We start from the raw sequence: 16067 nt of genomic DNA, 5'->3' as shown, positions 1-16067 counted from the left end.
TGTTACAGCATCTGAGGAAGACTTTTATTGGGTCACGTATATTATTGACTTAGATTCTAATAAAAGATTTTCTGTACCTTTAGACATCTTTGTATGTTTTCCGGTGCTTAGTTTTACTCTAATGCTCAATGGAAGTCCACGATGTGTCACAAAAACTTAACAAGGCTAAAAATCTGAAATTTAGTGTGAAATTTAATTTTGATTTAAACAAGTCTGTGTCTCACCCATCTGAAAACATCCTGTCAGATCTCTACAGTAATATGGTAACATAGTACAGAAACAAAAATAATAGAAGCTTTTTTTGCTATTTGAAAGAACACCTCAGCTCATTTGTAATAAAGTTGAACTGGGAAGTTACATGGAGAGCTTAAGTCTTTCTCTCACAGGTCCTTACTAAATGTATTACTTTGATCTTTTCAACTCTTGTGCTTGAGGTGCTCGTGTAAACAGGTCTTCTGTTTGCTTTTTCATTAGATTAAATAGAATTCTGATAAAGTTGAACGATCAAAGGCTTTCAGACCTTTATTGGTGAAAATTCTCCTCTCAGATCCCAATTAAAATAAAGCTAGACATGAGAGAATCTCAGAAGCTTCATTCAGAACGGTTGCTTGTTACTTCCTAGCAGTTCCCCACCGTGCACCATCCTTGTCTTCTGTAAGCACTGGGTCCTACAGCATTGGAGTACAAGCCTGTTCCACTTTGTTGGCTTTGATCAGAAGTCTGCATAGTTTTTTTCACTGATATTCTAACTTAAAACAGTTAGTTCTCATTTTGTGTTGGTTTTGTGGCTTACCTGTTGTTGGTATGTGACCAACTATCAGTACACACAACTAAGCTGGGTCAAAATGGAGAATTCTTTGCTATTTCCTTCCACATAATTTAAACAATGCTTTTTCAAGGGCACCTGATTTACAGAAATTGCATGTCTTTGTGTTCTTTCTACTGCCTGCTTGGTGACTCTTCCAAACATTCTCCCACGTTCCCAGTAAATGATCAAGTGCTTAAAATTCTTGTTTATAGAAAACATTTGGCCCAGTTGGATCATGAGCTCCTTATGAGACACTTTTTTTCTTTAAAGAGTATTGGTCTTGCTGTGTGTAAATGTGTTTATTGCCTTGTGAACATGGATTGACTCAAAGTTTACAGTTAGCTACCCGTGGAGTGGCTTCAGGTGTAGTGCATCACTTGATTCCCAGGTTTTACGCAAGGTTTTCATGTGTTACTCAAACACCATACCCAGGCTAATTAATGATTTTTCCTGAAAATGAGTCCATCTGTGAGATAATTGGCTTCCATTTATTGATACGTGACTGCTTGGAAGAAATGTAGAATTGCCCAAGGTAGCAGATGAATGCTGCTTATGGAGTAAAGTGCTGACAAGCAACTTGCTGGAGTCATTCCCTTCAGTCTGAGTGACAGGTAGTTTTGAATGGTAACATACAAAGGTATTTATAACTTACATTCCATATTTTGGGGATCTTAAGCTTACCCATGGAATCTTTGAGCTAAATATACCACCACGTGCTGATTCTGAATTGAATTTGGTCCTCTTTTTGGAAGCAGTTTGAAAATCCAGAATAACAACTTCCTGAGAAAGAACCATTTCTGCTTTTGATTTCGGAGCGTTTGCTCAAGCAAGTTTCTCAGATTTCCCTTTGGCTCTTTAAAATAGCAGTCTGATCTATTTTTATTTTTATTCTCTGACTTCCCTCCCCACCCCCCGTTCATATCAGGATTCAGTGGGTTACAGTGTCCTTTTATCCTTCAAGGTTCTGGTGCTTCCTTTGAGATAATTCTTGCGAAATTCACTCCATTTTTTTCCTGTGTATGTGGTAGAAAGAAGATGTCTACAAGGACAGCTGCGCTGAGCCATGGGGGTTGGGGCACTGCTTATGATGTGTACTTAAGGTGTGAAATGTTTTCTGGTGAGCTCTGAAACTCCATCTTCTTCAATGGTTTGGGACAAGTGAATGCTTGTGGCAAGCAGCAGCTGCCTGGCAGTGAGGAGGAATGCTTGTTGGTCCTCACTGCCACGGGTTTAGTTTTTGTTTTCGTTCCTGTCTCAGGAAGTGAGTTCTCAATTCCAAATACACGTAGTGACTTTCGCTTGTTGATCTGCACTTTTTTCATTTTAAAGCAAAATATTTTTGTCTAATGGGATGTTTTGTGCACTTCTGGGATTTCTTTGCCAGTGCCCTGCTTGTGTTCCCAAGCTGCTGCTGACAGGAGAAGCAGAGGAGCCGAGCAGCTCAGCTGTGTGCTCACCGCAGTCCTATCTGAGCGCACAGAAGGAATGTGTAAATCCTTGGGCTTTTCCCCCCTCAGAACACAATTGGGAAGGCTCACTCAGCCCTCTTTCACCTTGTCAGCCCAATCAGACTGTACAGATGGCTCTTACACATTTCAGCTCATAAGTTCTGGAGACTGAGCTTCCCTTACCAAGGGAAGTTGACACGCAGGTTCTGCTGGAGCAGGGCAGCACACATACTGATAGCTGCCCCACACACCCCTGTGACACCGACCCATCCTCACCCTGCACCTAGGTTTCAGGACACACCACCTTCCTTGAAGCATTGGCTCTGTACGATCCATATTGCTGCTCTGGTCAAGTTTGATGGCTCAAGGCTTGCTCCTATGTCACCCAAAGACACAACTTGTCCTGTGGTGTTGGCAGAAAATCTGGTTCTCTAAGCTGAGGGTGGATGTATTCCTGTGCCAATTAATTGCTGTGTTACCATGTAGCTGAACTGTGTATGCTTGTAGATAACTGGAGTTCTCTGAAAAACTTTTGTGTTTTAAAAACAAAACAGAAACTTGTGTAAAACCAGACCTTGGTTTTATACAGATGCATTTCCTGTTTTTTGTGCTGTCATTCCTGTCCCCATTCTCCCTTCCTCTTTCCCCTTCTGCATATGTTTTGCTGGTCTGGTATTGTCTCTAACTTTATCTGGTTTCTGTCTCAGCAGTAGAGTAAATTCTATTACCCTGATAGTACAATGGTGGATATAATGTAAGCTTCAAAGGATTCTCCAGGGACTAAGTGAACCAGTCACCAAAGGTGTCTTGGAACTGTTAAGAATGACAGTGAAACAGTTGAACAAACAAGGGGGGTGATTTTTGGTTTGATGTAATTACATTTTAACCTTCTTGTTACGTTACAGTGGATTGCAATAGATCATGAATTGACGTAAAGTTTATTTTTGTGTTAATACTATATTAATTACTGAAGACCTCAGTATCACAGTGTAGAAGGAAGGCTAACCTGAAACTCGTGTTGTTTCATCTTCACTCAGTTGTAAAACTAAATATCCAACCCTAATAACTAAGTAAATACAGATATCTGCATGATTCTACAGTCTTTAAAAAAAAAACAAAAACAAAACACTGACCTTTCCAGAAGATGGGAAGCATGCACGCGGCACGAGGCTAATTTACCTTTCTATTTCCCAAATTCAGCATGTCCCAAAATACCATACAGCAAGGAGACAGGCCCTTCTTTCTACTTTGCCAGTGAGTTGGGTTTTTTGTACTAATTTTGGTTGTACAGAAAAGCGCTATCTAAAGAGCAGATGTTAAACGATTGGGACGTGTTGAGGGGAACAGGTTTCCTTGCACCAAACCAGTATGTAGAAAACACAGGGAAGTTCCTTTCAGCAGGAGAGCTGTTGAACAGATTTAAAACACCACAGGAAAGTGGTTTTTATTGTTTTGTTTGGTAAACCCACTTGAACTTGGGTACCCACTTTCTTCATCTGTAACCAGAAACGAGTGCCATGTGTGGACAGCTTTTCCTTAGGTGAACTTTCTTGTTCCCTTTGTTCCATGGCCCAACTGGGACGTAAGACTTTGTGAGTTAATGAGCTTCCTTAAAAGGAGGAATGCCTCATCTCTTTAGAAGGCTGGAGCTCAAGCTCAGAGCCCCTGGGAGGAGTTCGCTCAGTGAGGGACACAGTTTGCATCGCTGTGCTGTCCCTGCAGGCGTTGTTATAAGCAAGCAGTGAGTAAGAGGGGTCCCCTGATGTCATGCAAGCAGTGCTTTGGGGTTCATCACGGAGCCCCAGGGAAGCTGTTTGGGGCAGTCAGGCTGGAAGGGGTGGGCTGGAGCTGTCAGCCAAGACATGAGGAAGGAAACTGCAGCTCCAGGGTACTGTCAGACTTATTCGTGTACTGCAGTGGGCCTCCCTCGTGTGGCTGCAGCCTATGCCAGGGACTCTGCTTCTATTTTTATTTATTTGAGTTAACCAGATGCAAAAAAGACGTGTGAGAAATACCACTTATCTCCAAAAAATCTCTTCTGGAGCAGTCATCCTTTGTGTCCCTTGTCCCCTACAGAACTGGTTTTATGCAAGCTACCCATGTGGGATTGTTGACCTGTACTGTTTCATGCATATTGATTTGGTGCACGGAAATAATTTTAAGAAGCTCGTTCCTTTAGTGGATAATCTTTTAAGGAAGTCTACTATGCCTGTGTAAAATGACTTCTGTAAATGTTGATATTATGAAAGAAATGTTGCTATTGCTTTGCTTCCTACCATTCAGGTCTTTTAAATGTAGTTATCCTCACCATCTTACTGGATCTGGCAATAGTTCTGAAGTTTGTTCACTGGTCAGTTCTTGAAAATAGGCTTCAGGGCATCTTTGGATGATGGCCACCATTGGCAGCATTGAGGTTCCTACCAGGGAAATAGGAAATTACATGATATGGTTTCTGCATCTGGGAGTTCTGCTTGGTTTCTGCTGTTCTGACCTCTTGATTTCAGCTCCTTTGCTGAGTTTGGTAGCTGACTTTTTGTCATGGGTTGCAATTCTGTAGAGCTGAATTCAGTATTTAAATGCATTTGTGCTCTTCTCAATACTGCCCGACTTTCCTTCACAGCACGCATCTCCAGGTTAGTTCAGTTACATGTGTCCTGCAATTAAAAAGATGCAGCAGGTTTCCTCAAGGAGCATTTCTTGGGGAGAGGACCATAGGTGAGAAGCAGTGTGTTTGTGCTGGAAGAAGTGAGACAGTAAGGGGCTCTGCGGGGCTGTTTTGTCCTTGCCTGGGGCTTTCCTGGTGCTTTCATGGTTACTGGATGGCTGATTGAAAAAGCTACAAAGTGCTGATGTGGGAAAATGGATAATCTGTCATTTTAAAATATATATATATTTTTGCCCCATCTTATCTGGTTTGTAGTGAGCGGTTTTGATGAGTTAAAAAGATGTTGAACTCACTTTAGTTGTGGCTTTGTAGGTGGGTTTCTAGAGACCATTTTGCAAGACTTCTTGCAGAGGGCTCACTAAATTGCTCTGGAGATTTCCGTGGTTTGTCATAAACTTTCAATTGCAGCAGCTACACATGGAAACCCTTTTACACTCCTTGAGCTAAAATTTGACCTCTGGTTTGAGCTAACATAGATCAGTGCTCCTCTTGGTGCCACTCTTCCTGAACCACTTCTGATTTGTGTCCAGGATTTAGATAAGTGTGCAAAGATCTTGTCTTGAAATGCACTTTTAATGTTAATATTACTATTAAAACATAATTTGCAGCAGCATCTCTTCTCAACTTAACTGAACTTGTGGAGGTTATTGGAGTAATTTGTGAAGACAAAATAGAGGAGAGGAGAAGTTGAGGAAATGACAGTTCTACAATTCAAATAACAGAATGTTTGGATAAGAGATTATTGGAATGTTATGGATGCTGATAGTATGACATTTCCCCACACTTCCCTATTTTTGGGGCACAGTTTCTTAGTTTAACTGCTTTCCTGAGAGTGAAATTTCTCCTTGTGAAGTTTGATTGTGTAACGTATCTGTTTCAGAATAACTCTGTTTATTATTCTCTGGGCAGTGGGGAAATGAAGGATGAATTGCACTAATGGTTTCAGGGAGCACCACGTTATTTTGGGACTCTTAACAGGCAGTGTGGCAGGATGTGGGAAGCCTTGAATATCTTATGACTTGGCATTAATTTTCACTTACATTCAAAAACCTCCTGAATGGAGCAGAAGGTAACTTACAGGAAGAGATGCCAACTCTGTGGCCAGGGCAGTGGAATGAGAGCTGGGGAAGGAAATCTTTGGTAGCCTGCCCTTTGGCAACAAGTGGATCCCACTGTGAGTTTATTACTTTGACAGAGATAATAACATCTGGCCTTTTTCAGAGTGTTGTATAATAACAAGTTTGAGAAGGTTTTCCTGCTGTAGGAAACTGTAAGTTTCGTACTGTAAAAATAATCTTGGTTTCTGTTCTTTTTTGTGTAGTATTTGTAAGGAGTAGTGGTATTTGAAAGTTGTCCAAATCTGAAAGTGGTAGGGATGCTGCTGCAAAGTAGATTTTAGTAGTGATACGAAAAACAGTGACTTTTCTTGCTTTTGATGCTTTTGGAAGTGTAACTGAGTGCTCTGTGTGGCAGAAGATAAATGGGTTTTGCTGCACGTGTCACGCCTGAGTACACTTCAGCCCAAGAATTCAGGGTTACAAGTGCATATGGAGTTCATCTGTACTAATAGCCTGGAGCTGTGGTGCACGTCGCTGTGAGACCACTTGCTCAGGGAAGGTTTAGTAGAGCTTTCAGGACAGCAGGGTGGGATTAAGTTAAACATGCTGAGCAGTTACTTTATAAAGGAGAGGCCTCTATAATGGCCTGCACGGAGGCAAAACGTATCCACGAGGCAAAAAGATGCAGTATGCTTATACTTACATTGAGTCTGAGCTTTTTAGGAGTAGCGTTTGCAGCTTTATAGCAAGCCAGACTGCAGGAAGAGAAGTGTTTGCACAGGGTAATTGTGTGTCGAGCACAGCGTGGTTGCTGTCTGAGACGTGCTTTTGTTCCATACTGTTCTGCTTTCAGATGCAGCTACATTTTTGTGTTGTTTCTCCTCCCATCTTGTCTTTTGTCCTTTCTATATATTCAAGCAGTTCTGTGTGTTCATGAGCATAGAGCCCTGCACAGTGGAGCTCCTTAGAAGCTGCAGCAAGCAGTTGCCTGCAGAAGTGAGACCCTGTATTTTCCTAGCAGGGGGAGGTGGTTGCAACACCGTAGCTATGCTTGGAGTTGCTCCTTGTGCTCTGCTTTCCAAGTGTGTTTACTGAGGCAAGAAAATGCTACCAGAACACTCTACCTCAAAACTAAACAACAAAAAAAAAACACCCAACAAATAAACAAAACCACTTCAAATTCTCATGCAATACAAAACCCCTGGGAGAAGCTGTAACGCAGCAGTGAGTGGTGTGATTAGCTTTGGTCAGAAAGACAGAATGGTACCAGAACAAAAGAGGAGCAATTTCAGGGAGCAAATTCAGGAGGAGGTTGTTGTTTGCTTTGATTGTTTCTCTTCCAGTACCATTGTCAGCAGAGCTAGCTGCAGTTTTGACAAGCTGTAAAACTGGAAAGAGGAGTGCACGTTGTCTCGTGCAGAAGTGTAGCTGCAAGCTGTGGAGTTGTGGCACAAGATCTAGAAGCAATAGAGGGAACAGGCAACGCAGTTTCATTTTTAGGGTCTTACTTTCCAGTTGAGTACTTTTTGTTTGTAGGAAGTCTTGCTGTTATTATGGCTTTTCATGCTTTCTTTGATTCCCTCAGATAAAAAAAAGGAAAAAAAAAAGGAGAGGAAAGCAACTTAGCATGGCCCTTTTTGAAGTAGAACTGGGCAGACCTTCTTGGAAAGGATCTTGTTGATATTAGTTTGCTGTTGGAGACTTGTATGGCTGTAGCAACAGATGTGGTTTCACTTGTGTGAGTTTCATATTGCTGTGGGTATTTTTTCCCTTTTTTGGAGTTTCTTACCTTATTTGCTACTGTTTCAAGGAATTAAGAATTTCATGGTAGTGTTGAGAAGCTCACGTTATGGTGGTGATCCAGAAACATCTGTAATCAGCCATAAGGGGAAGGAGAGAGTCATTATTTTAGTGCAAGACACTGACTTCTGCAAAAATTCCTCAGCTCTGATGTGTATACTGTGTGTCCCTGTAGCTCTTAAGCATACATGCACTGCATGTGCTTTACAGGGACTGTGCTGTGAGCAATTTCCAGAAGAGTAGCATGGTGAGGTTAGCCAGGTATAAGGCCAAATAATTTTTTGGATGGTGGAAATAAAAGTGGCTTGTAACAGCTTTTTAAAGAATATTTCAGGAAAAACTAAATTGTGTAGATAAATTTGATATCTCAAACCAATCTATTTGGCAAAACAAAGATGAAATGCTGCTTTTTTTATATGTAGTATCTGTTGCATTGTCAAACTAGGGAAGATGAACTGTCTAATTATGGTTATTTATAGACTTCTCTGCAAAATCTACATGAACACAAGGTAAGATATTCAGCTATTTGCAAGATAAATATTTTTTTAGAAGGGGGAGGGAATATTTTTACGGTATGATAGAGATGTAACAAAATCTTCAAGTGCAGACAGTGACTTGATGAAATGCATATTCCATGTCTGTTGTTAAATATTTTTCTTTTTCATCCTAGTTTCCACTGGCTCACTTGCTCAGCAGTATGCCCACCCTAATGCTACCCTGCATCCGCACCCTCCGCATCCTCAGCCTTCAGCTACGCCAACTGGCCAGCAGCAAAGCCAACATGCTGGAAGCCACCCTGCTCCTAGCCCCGTGCAGGTAACATCTTAAGGGAGTGAATGTCTTTGAATTGTTTTTAAAACACTCTACTGGGAGGCATTGCGTCGGTGTGTGCCTTCACATCGATCTATTGATTCCTTGAGAGGAAGAATGGTGGGGGAAGTTGCCCAAACTGCCCATGTGTGATAAATCTCCCCCAGGAACTGTCCAGCTTTCTGTGTTTTCTAGAAGTGAAGATTTATCATCTCATTCTTCTCTACTTGTAGCAGCCAAATGTGGTAGACTCATGGCATAATTTGTAGGATAAGCAAGGAGGAAAACTTGTGGCAATCCTTTTTCCTCAGTAAGTGCCAACATGAGTCTAACCGTTCATTTCTCCATCTCTACAAGGGATGGGGTGTAGCTCGTTTCCATCCTGTGATTTTGTTGCAGCTTAATGTGAGTGGAGTTGGAAATACCAGATTAACACTGAGAAGGATTTTTCTCCAAGACAGCATCTAAAAGCAAAATAGTACTTGTGATAATGCTGCAGACCATAGCTTCCTCCTGGTCATGACTTTGAGCTGCTCTCATTGCAGTTGGGAAGTACGTCCAACCCTGAGGCTGCAGGGTCTCTGTGTCTGTCTGGCAGTATAGGTTCTGGTCAGCACATATATTTTCCGAGCTCCTGTATACGTGGCTGTAGTGCAAGGGGAAGATGAGCCCCGTGCAATTGCAGTGATTTTTCTGGTGACAGTAGATGTGGAGATCCTTTGATTTGCAACTTAAAAGATTGTCAATGGAGAGCAATTTTGCAAATGTTTCTTATTGTGGGGAGTAGTGTAAATGTCTCTCATTTCTAGACTGTAATCCATCCTCACTGATCTACTGTCTTTTTTTTTTGTAATTATTTTTCACAGCATCATCAGCACCAGGCTGCTCAGGCACTCCACCTGGCAAACCCACAGCAGCAGTCGGCAATTTACCACGCAGGTCTAGCTCCAACCCCGCCTTCCATGACGCCAGGCTCCAATACGCAGTCTCCACAAAATAGTTTTCCTACAGCACAACAAACAGTCTTCACCATTCATCCCTCCCATGTTCAACCTGCATATACCAATCCGCCACACATGGCCCATGTCCCCCAGGTAAACACAGTTTAACAACCTTCAAGACTAAATGTCTTAATGCCACAAAGATAGGACAGTTGGGCCTGCTGAAGTGATTTCCATTCTGTCACCTCTCAGCACGAACTACCTGTTGTGTTACTTAGGTTTCTGTTTGTACATTGCCTTTCTTTTAGAATTTTACATGATATTTGAACCTCAGCTTCCAATACCCAGTGCATCTACAACTGTAAGACATCTTAAGCTGGCACTGCTACTGAAAGAAATTGAGCTCTCTTCCCAGTTCCCGATTCCCATTCTTGTCCTGCCCTCCCATTCTGCTCACAACACTGTTTGGCCATGCAGCAAACCAGACTGGGGACTTGATTCAACTGAAGTGTGCTTCCCCTCCCCCTATTTTAGGCTGTTTCTCAGATCAGTTCACTACTCAGGTTCACTGCATGATCACAGGAAGAGCTGGCTTAGAGAAAGGTTGGAGACGAGAGCTGGGTGGAAGAAAGCTGAATTGCTGCTTTTGGTGGCAGTTGTAGACTTTGTGTTGTCAAATTTGTACAAGTACATTTAGTAAAGGATAATACAAATGGTTACTGGGCAGTAGCAAGGCTGCATTGCAGTGGGAGATGGATGAGATTTAGTTGAGGTGATTTGCAAGACAATCCTGGCTGAAAGAGAAAACTGTGTGTGTGTGTGTGTGTGTGTCTGGTTCTAAGTGAACTGTGTGTGCAGGAGATCCCCGATGATTGTTGAGCAACTCAATGACAGTCTTCGCTACAGGATCAGAAACCCACTTCTCTTAACTGGTCTCTTGTGGTCAACTCCCTGGAAAAAGGATTTGGGGAAGGGAAGTTCATGACTCATTAATCAAGAGCTCTGCGTAAAGCAGTGTTGCAAAGATTTTCTGATGTTTACTAAATCTCATGGATTTAGTAAGCTTTGTCAAGGAGCAGACAATTAGTCAGGAATTTGCCTGCACGACTGCTTCTTCAGATCAGATTGTTGGTGCCTGGCTTATTCCTTCTCATACAGGTTAAGAAAAGTTGGGATGTCATGACCTAACTGCAGGTAGGGAGGTTAGTCAAGTTGGACCCTGGTCCCATACTGAATTCTGGTAAAATCTCCCTGGAACAGCCAGTCAAGCAAATTGATTAATAGTTGTTTAAGAGTTGTTTTGCTGATGTTGAGTTTATAGCTTTTACTTCTGCTAGGCTTTTGATTTTTCTTTTTGCATTGTGGGAGGATAAAGAGAGGATGCCCAAACGTGACTACTGCTATTGTGGCACCTCGCCATGTCCTCAGATCCTTGGCTTACACGAGCTGCTGCTCTGCTCTGGCATGGTGGCACCGGTGTGAATGCCCAGGTCTAAGAGCTTCTTGAGTTGCCTCGAGATACCACCTGCAGCCCTTTAGAAGGGTCTTGTTGGAAGCTTGCAGGTGAGTGGCATGCTCAGTGCTGTGCCTTGAAATACGAAACACATTTGTTTCAAAGGCAACTTAAAGATAAGACCTTACAGGAGTTGTGCTGTGCACACTGTGGCCAGACCTGTGCCTGCACTGCAGGATGTGGCCATTGTCTTCCTTCTGTGTGCCAAGCACTTCATAAGCAAACCTTGCTAAATCAAATGAAATGCAAGTTTTAGCCAGAACTGACTGCTGAGTCAGGATTTTTAGCAATTGCAGGCAAAGCCTGCTTTACCCTTGATTTTCGACGTACGCAGTCTTTTCTGCTGTAATTTTTTAGGGTGAAAATTACGATCCATAATCCAAGCTATTTATACCAGCCTGACTTTGAAATGAAGTAATTTCCCTGAAAAAAAAAAATAAAAAAAAAACCTCTGATGAAGGAATAACTACAGCTCTGTAAGAAGTTTTAAATGTGTGTAATTATTCCATTGTGGGGAAACTAATCACTGGATTTAATAGTTTCTCAGCAGTGCGATTTCCAACTGCTGAACACCATTGTGAAATATGTAGTAGGAGTTTCAGTTAGGCAAACACAGGGGATCAGTTGAATTTCCCTTTAGGTTCTCAGATGAATCGAGCTGTTAGACATATCTCACTTGAGAAGCAGTACTTGAAAATTCATTACAACGTACTGTCAACTTCCAATTTGCAAAGCGTTTGAGCCACAGTGAAATTTTTTATCCGGTGTGTGTCTGTATTGAATCCAGCTGCTATATGAATAGCTGCTTTATCGTTACAGCTGCTGTAATAGCATGTTTGTCAAAGTGAAAATGGTGCCCATCCTGAAAGGTGTTTTTGTTCACAGCCTTATCTTCTAAGCCCTTTTTAGAGCAAGAGTGAGATTTGAATTGCAGTTCCTGCCTTTAAAGGCTTCTTGAGTGCTATTAATACAGTGCAAGTCTGATAAAGAGTTTGAGGAATGTCTGTGATGAGTCAAATAACCCTTTTGTCTTTAAGAAATAAAATTGTAGCCACTACCTGCTATCTGTCTTTACTGGCCTGTGAAAGTCGTGAGGCTGCGATTACTGCACCGCAGCGCCCTGTCAGTGGGATCTGGTAGAAGGACAAAGCAAACCTTAGATGCAAATAATGTTGGTTGTTTTTTTTTTCCAAGACAAACCGACTGAGAGCTCCAGGAGTTCCTCAATGTGCTGTGCTTTTAAGAAACCAGGGTTTACTCGTTTTTCAAAACAGTTGACAATCTCTAGAGTCATGAACCACTCTAAGCAAAAGAAGTCAACCGACAAGTTACCGACCTGGTTTGCCAGAAGGTGATCAGCCATAATGAAGATTAATCTCCTTTTTTCTGCTGAGACTTAATTATGATTGCTTAGATTACACGAGGACCTTAACTGCGATGAGCTTAACTGGAAACAGAACAAAGCTGACCTAACAGCATCAAGGGATAAAGTCACTCATCTTAGAATGACTGCACAGATGAAAGATAGTGTGGGCACAGGTCACTCGAGGGAGCGTTCCTAGGGCAGGGAGCCATGAAAGAATGTGGAGCTGTGTAATGAGAAGGGAGCAAGGGATGCCAGAGCTCCAGTACGTGTGAGGTTCCTGTGTGCACCCGGTGCGTTCTCTGCATAGGAAGTGCTTTGGTCTTGGTTGCTAACAATAATGTTTTGAAGATTTGTTGCTGAGATTTAAAAAAAGATATATATCCCTCTGTTTAAACGCTAGCAGTCTCTCCCAGTGTGCACTGTCCAAATTATTGCTAAAATTGAGAATGTGACTCGGAGCCAGCAGTAGGGATTTGAGCCTATTTTTTTTTAAGCTATTATTTTAGTTGTTTTGTTTGTTGTTTTTTTTTTAATCCCTTTGTAGATAATCTAGTTAAAATGGAGTAAATCTCTGGATTTACTGGTAGAGCTGGAGAAAACTTGCTAGTCATGTGGCCAGGAGAGATGCCTCCTTGTGACCATTATACTAAAGAGCTCTTTGTTTCAGGCTCATGTACAGTCAGGAATGGTTCCTTCTCACCCAACTGCCCATGCTCCAATGATGCTAATGACGACACAGCCACCTGGTGGTCCCCAAGCCGCCATCGCTCAAAGTGCACTACAGCCCATTCCAGTCTCGACAACAACACATTTCCCCTATATGACGCACCCTTCAGGTGAGGAGTGTGTGCCCGGGAGACCTGCACCGTAACTGAGCCAGGTCACAGTAGCGAGGAGAACTGTTACGAACCAGATTTGGGGAAAAGAATAACAAAATAATAATAATAAAAAAAACCAAGCAGAAAACAAATGGAAGATGTCCTTTAAGGTGGCAGGCTGCTGAAGGCAAACTGTTTGTGCATTTAGCGTTTGTACTTTGCCAGCCCAAATGCAAGCCTAGCTAAGCATGCCAGATTTAGCTAATGTAGCAAAGACCTTGTTTCTGTGTAGCTGAAGTACAGAACTGGATAACTGTGCAGACTCTGACACGGTGGGGCTGTGTTCTTCCAGGTATTGCCATGGTTTTGCTGTGGGGAATGGACTGTGTAGCCTGCTCGTAACGATCCGGGGGGTTGTTAAATTTAAAGCGGTCGGTCCCGAGGACAGGAGTGACAATGCTGCTCGGGGGTAGTGCTGTTAGACTTCTACTGACTGAAGTAAAGTGACATTTGAAGTCTATTCTTTAATTCGGAGTACCATTCTGCAGCTTTTACTTCTGGGGAAAAGTAGGTGCTATATGAATTCTTTCTACTTTAAAGTTGCTTAGGTGTCTATCATTATTTGTTTCCAAACAGCCTCTGATGTTATGTCTTGGGGAATGTGTGAGCAGAACAAGCTGCTTTGTGAGGGTTTAGGGAGGAGAAAAGCATCCAAAGGACATCTTGATATGCAGGGTATTGTTTTGTTCTTTAAAAAGAAAAGAGAAATTTTAAAAAAGAAAAAAAAAAAGAAAAAGAATAAAAGTTGAGCTCAGTCGTTGTCCTGTGACCACTTTACTAGCAAACTGTTGTGTGGCTTGCCAATCTATTATTTACATTTGAACTTTTTTTTTACAGTACAAGCCCACCACCAACAGCAGTTGTAAGGCTCATCTGGAATAACTGAAAGGCTGGATACCTTTTGTAGGCCAAATACCCTCCTTCTACTGCTTCTGCCAACTGGAAGCACAGAAAACTAGAATTTCATTTTATTTTGTTTAAAAAAAAAATTGATTTCTTGTAACATCCACTAGGAATGCTAACAGTTCATCTTGCAGTGGGAGAGATTCGGACTGAGTAGAGGCATTTAGGAACTTGTGGGCTATTCCATAATTCCATGCACTGTATCTGAGTCCTGCAAGTGCCCCAACTCTGCTTGCTGAAAACTGGAAGTTATTTATTTTTTAATGACCCTTCAAAGTTATGAACTCATCAGCTAGCAAAAGAAGTAACAAGAGTGATTCTTGCTGCTATTATCACTAAAAATCAAGACTTGGAGATCCCTTTTACTTCTAACTAAACTTGAAACAGGTTCAGTAAAAAAAAAAAAAAGATTCTAATCGTCAAACTGATGAATTATTATTTATAAATCACGTTTGATGAGATGATCACTATCGTGAGACAGTGATGTAACTTTTAAGTTAAGAAAACTTTTACTTTGTAGATAATATAAAATAAAAACTAAAAAAAAAAATTAAAAAATAAAAAAAGTTTTAAAAACTGACCTACGTATTGTTTGTGTTTTGCTTTACCAGTATCTCTCTTTAATGTCTTCTCCAGCTTCAGACCCGTGGAAACCCCATCAGGTGTGTGTGACTTGCAGGGCCATTGCAGATATACAAGTCAGAGGGTTCAGAGCAGAAGTCTGAGCACAGGTTGTAAAGAATTTCCTCTGTTTGGGTCCATTCCCTAACGCCTCAGCCTCGTGCTGCTCTGCTTCCTGTACAGAAGATGTCACACATAACACGAAATGAATGTAAGTAAAAGCAGGTGGGCAGCAGGGGGCATGCGACCATCAGAAGCCTCCATGGAGTCTTGCTCCTGCTGGCAGGGAGCTTCCATTGCCGAGGGAGGGTTTGTGGCTTCGAGCAGCTCTTGGTCTGCTCCCACAGCAGCACTACAGAGAATGAGGTGAAATACTGAAAGTGAGAAACGAGTTCTAAAAACAGTTTATTAAGAGCAGGTTTTTTTGTGTTTTTTTTTTTATATTATGGTAAAATTGCATTATTCGAGAATAAGTTACTTGTACAGTACATACAGAAACAATATATAGAAAACCTACTATACAAGAAGAACTCTTCTGTGCAGGTGAAAAGTAGAACTTCCAAATCACTAATAAACTCATCCAACAGGACCTGTTGGCTTTAGTCACCCTAGAGGCTGGGTGGCAGGGCGTGCGGGGGCTGCCCTGCTGCTGGTGCAGGCTGTGCCCTGGTGGGAGCAAGAGAGCTCACCTTAAAGTCTGGAATACTGTGTTCAGACACTTGGGGGCTTTATATGCTGTGTCGTGTGACAGCAGTGTTGTGTGCTCTGGAGGTGGTGGAACAAAAAAAGCCCCTCCCTGGCCTCTTCCCAGTGTGCTGGTACTACTCCAGCTCATGGGGATTCCCTGTGCTTTGGCTTTGCCTGGACTCAGAGCTCTTCCCCGAGGCTTTGCCATGGGATAGTTGTGCTGCAGTGCCAAGTAGTGGTGGTGCCAGTGCTGGGAGCCTGCCCGGCGTGCAGTGGGGCAGGGAGGGATGAGATAACTAAAAATGTTAATTATTGCTTTGTGTCATAGGCATTCTCAGAACCAGGTCTCTGCAGTCCTAGCTGGTGAGCAAATGCACTTACCCCTTCCCTTTGCATCCTTGTTGCCAAAGGCAGTGTCCTGAGAGTGCCTTTCCTACCTGTGTAACAGTACCTTCAGCACTGCGTTCACCTTGCAGGGGGGCATGACCTGATAAACTCAGTGTTATGTTTTTCTATCCAAGCACAATGGTTCCTCTTTGGACTACACCAAATCCCTTGCAACAATAGGG

The 16067-nt window shown here is 42.2% G+C and overlaps 1 protein-coding gene across 10 annotated transcripts in view; it reads left to right on the top strand.

The window, feature by feature from the left end:
* The window catches only part of ATXN2 (ataxin 2), a 49699-nt gene extending 35044 nt beyond the window's left edge, over nt 1-14655 (top strand). For 6 of the 10 annotated variants that reach the window (XM_065739252.1, XM_065739251.1, XM_065739250.1 and 3 more), the window contains 3 exons: nt 8450-8595; nt 9456-9683; nt 13077-14031. In XM_065739252.1, the coding sequence (XP_065595324.1) occupies nt 8450-8595; nt 9456-9683; nt 13077-13280 (578 nt within the window). In that variant the 3' untranslated portion in view covers nt 13281-14031. Of the gene's footprint in view, nt 1-3456; nt 3511-8449; nt 8596-9455; nt 9684-13076; nt 14032-14124 lie in introns of those variants that run through there. The other 4 variants (XM_065739254.1, XM_065739253.1, XM_065739248.1 and 1 more) reach the window with 2 other exon arrangements.
* Nucleotides 14656-16067: the final 1412 nt, after the last annotated feature.

The sequence above is a fragment of the Cyrtonyx montezumae genome, unplaced genomic scaffold, assembly GCF_038088225.1.
Source record: "Cyrtonyx montezumae isolate F1298 unplaced genomic scaffold, pur_monq_1.0 scaffold_23, whole genome shotgun sequence".
Taxonomy (NCBI): Eukaryota; Metazoa; Chordata; class Aves; order Galliformes; family Odontophoridae; genus Cyrtonyx; species Cyrtonyx montezumae.
This window is presented reverse-complemented; position numbering and strand designations above follow the sequence as displayed.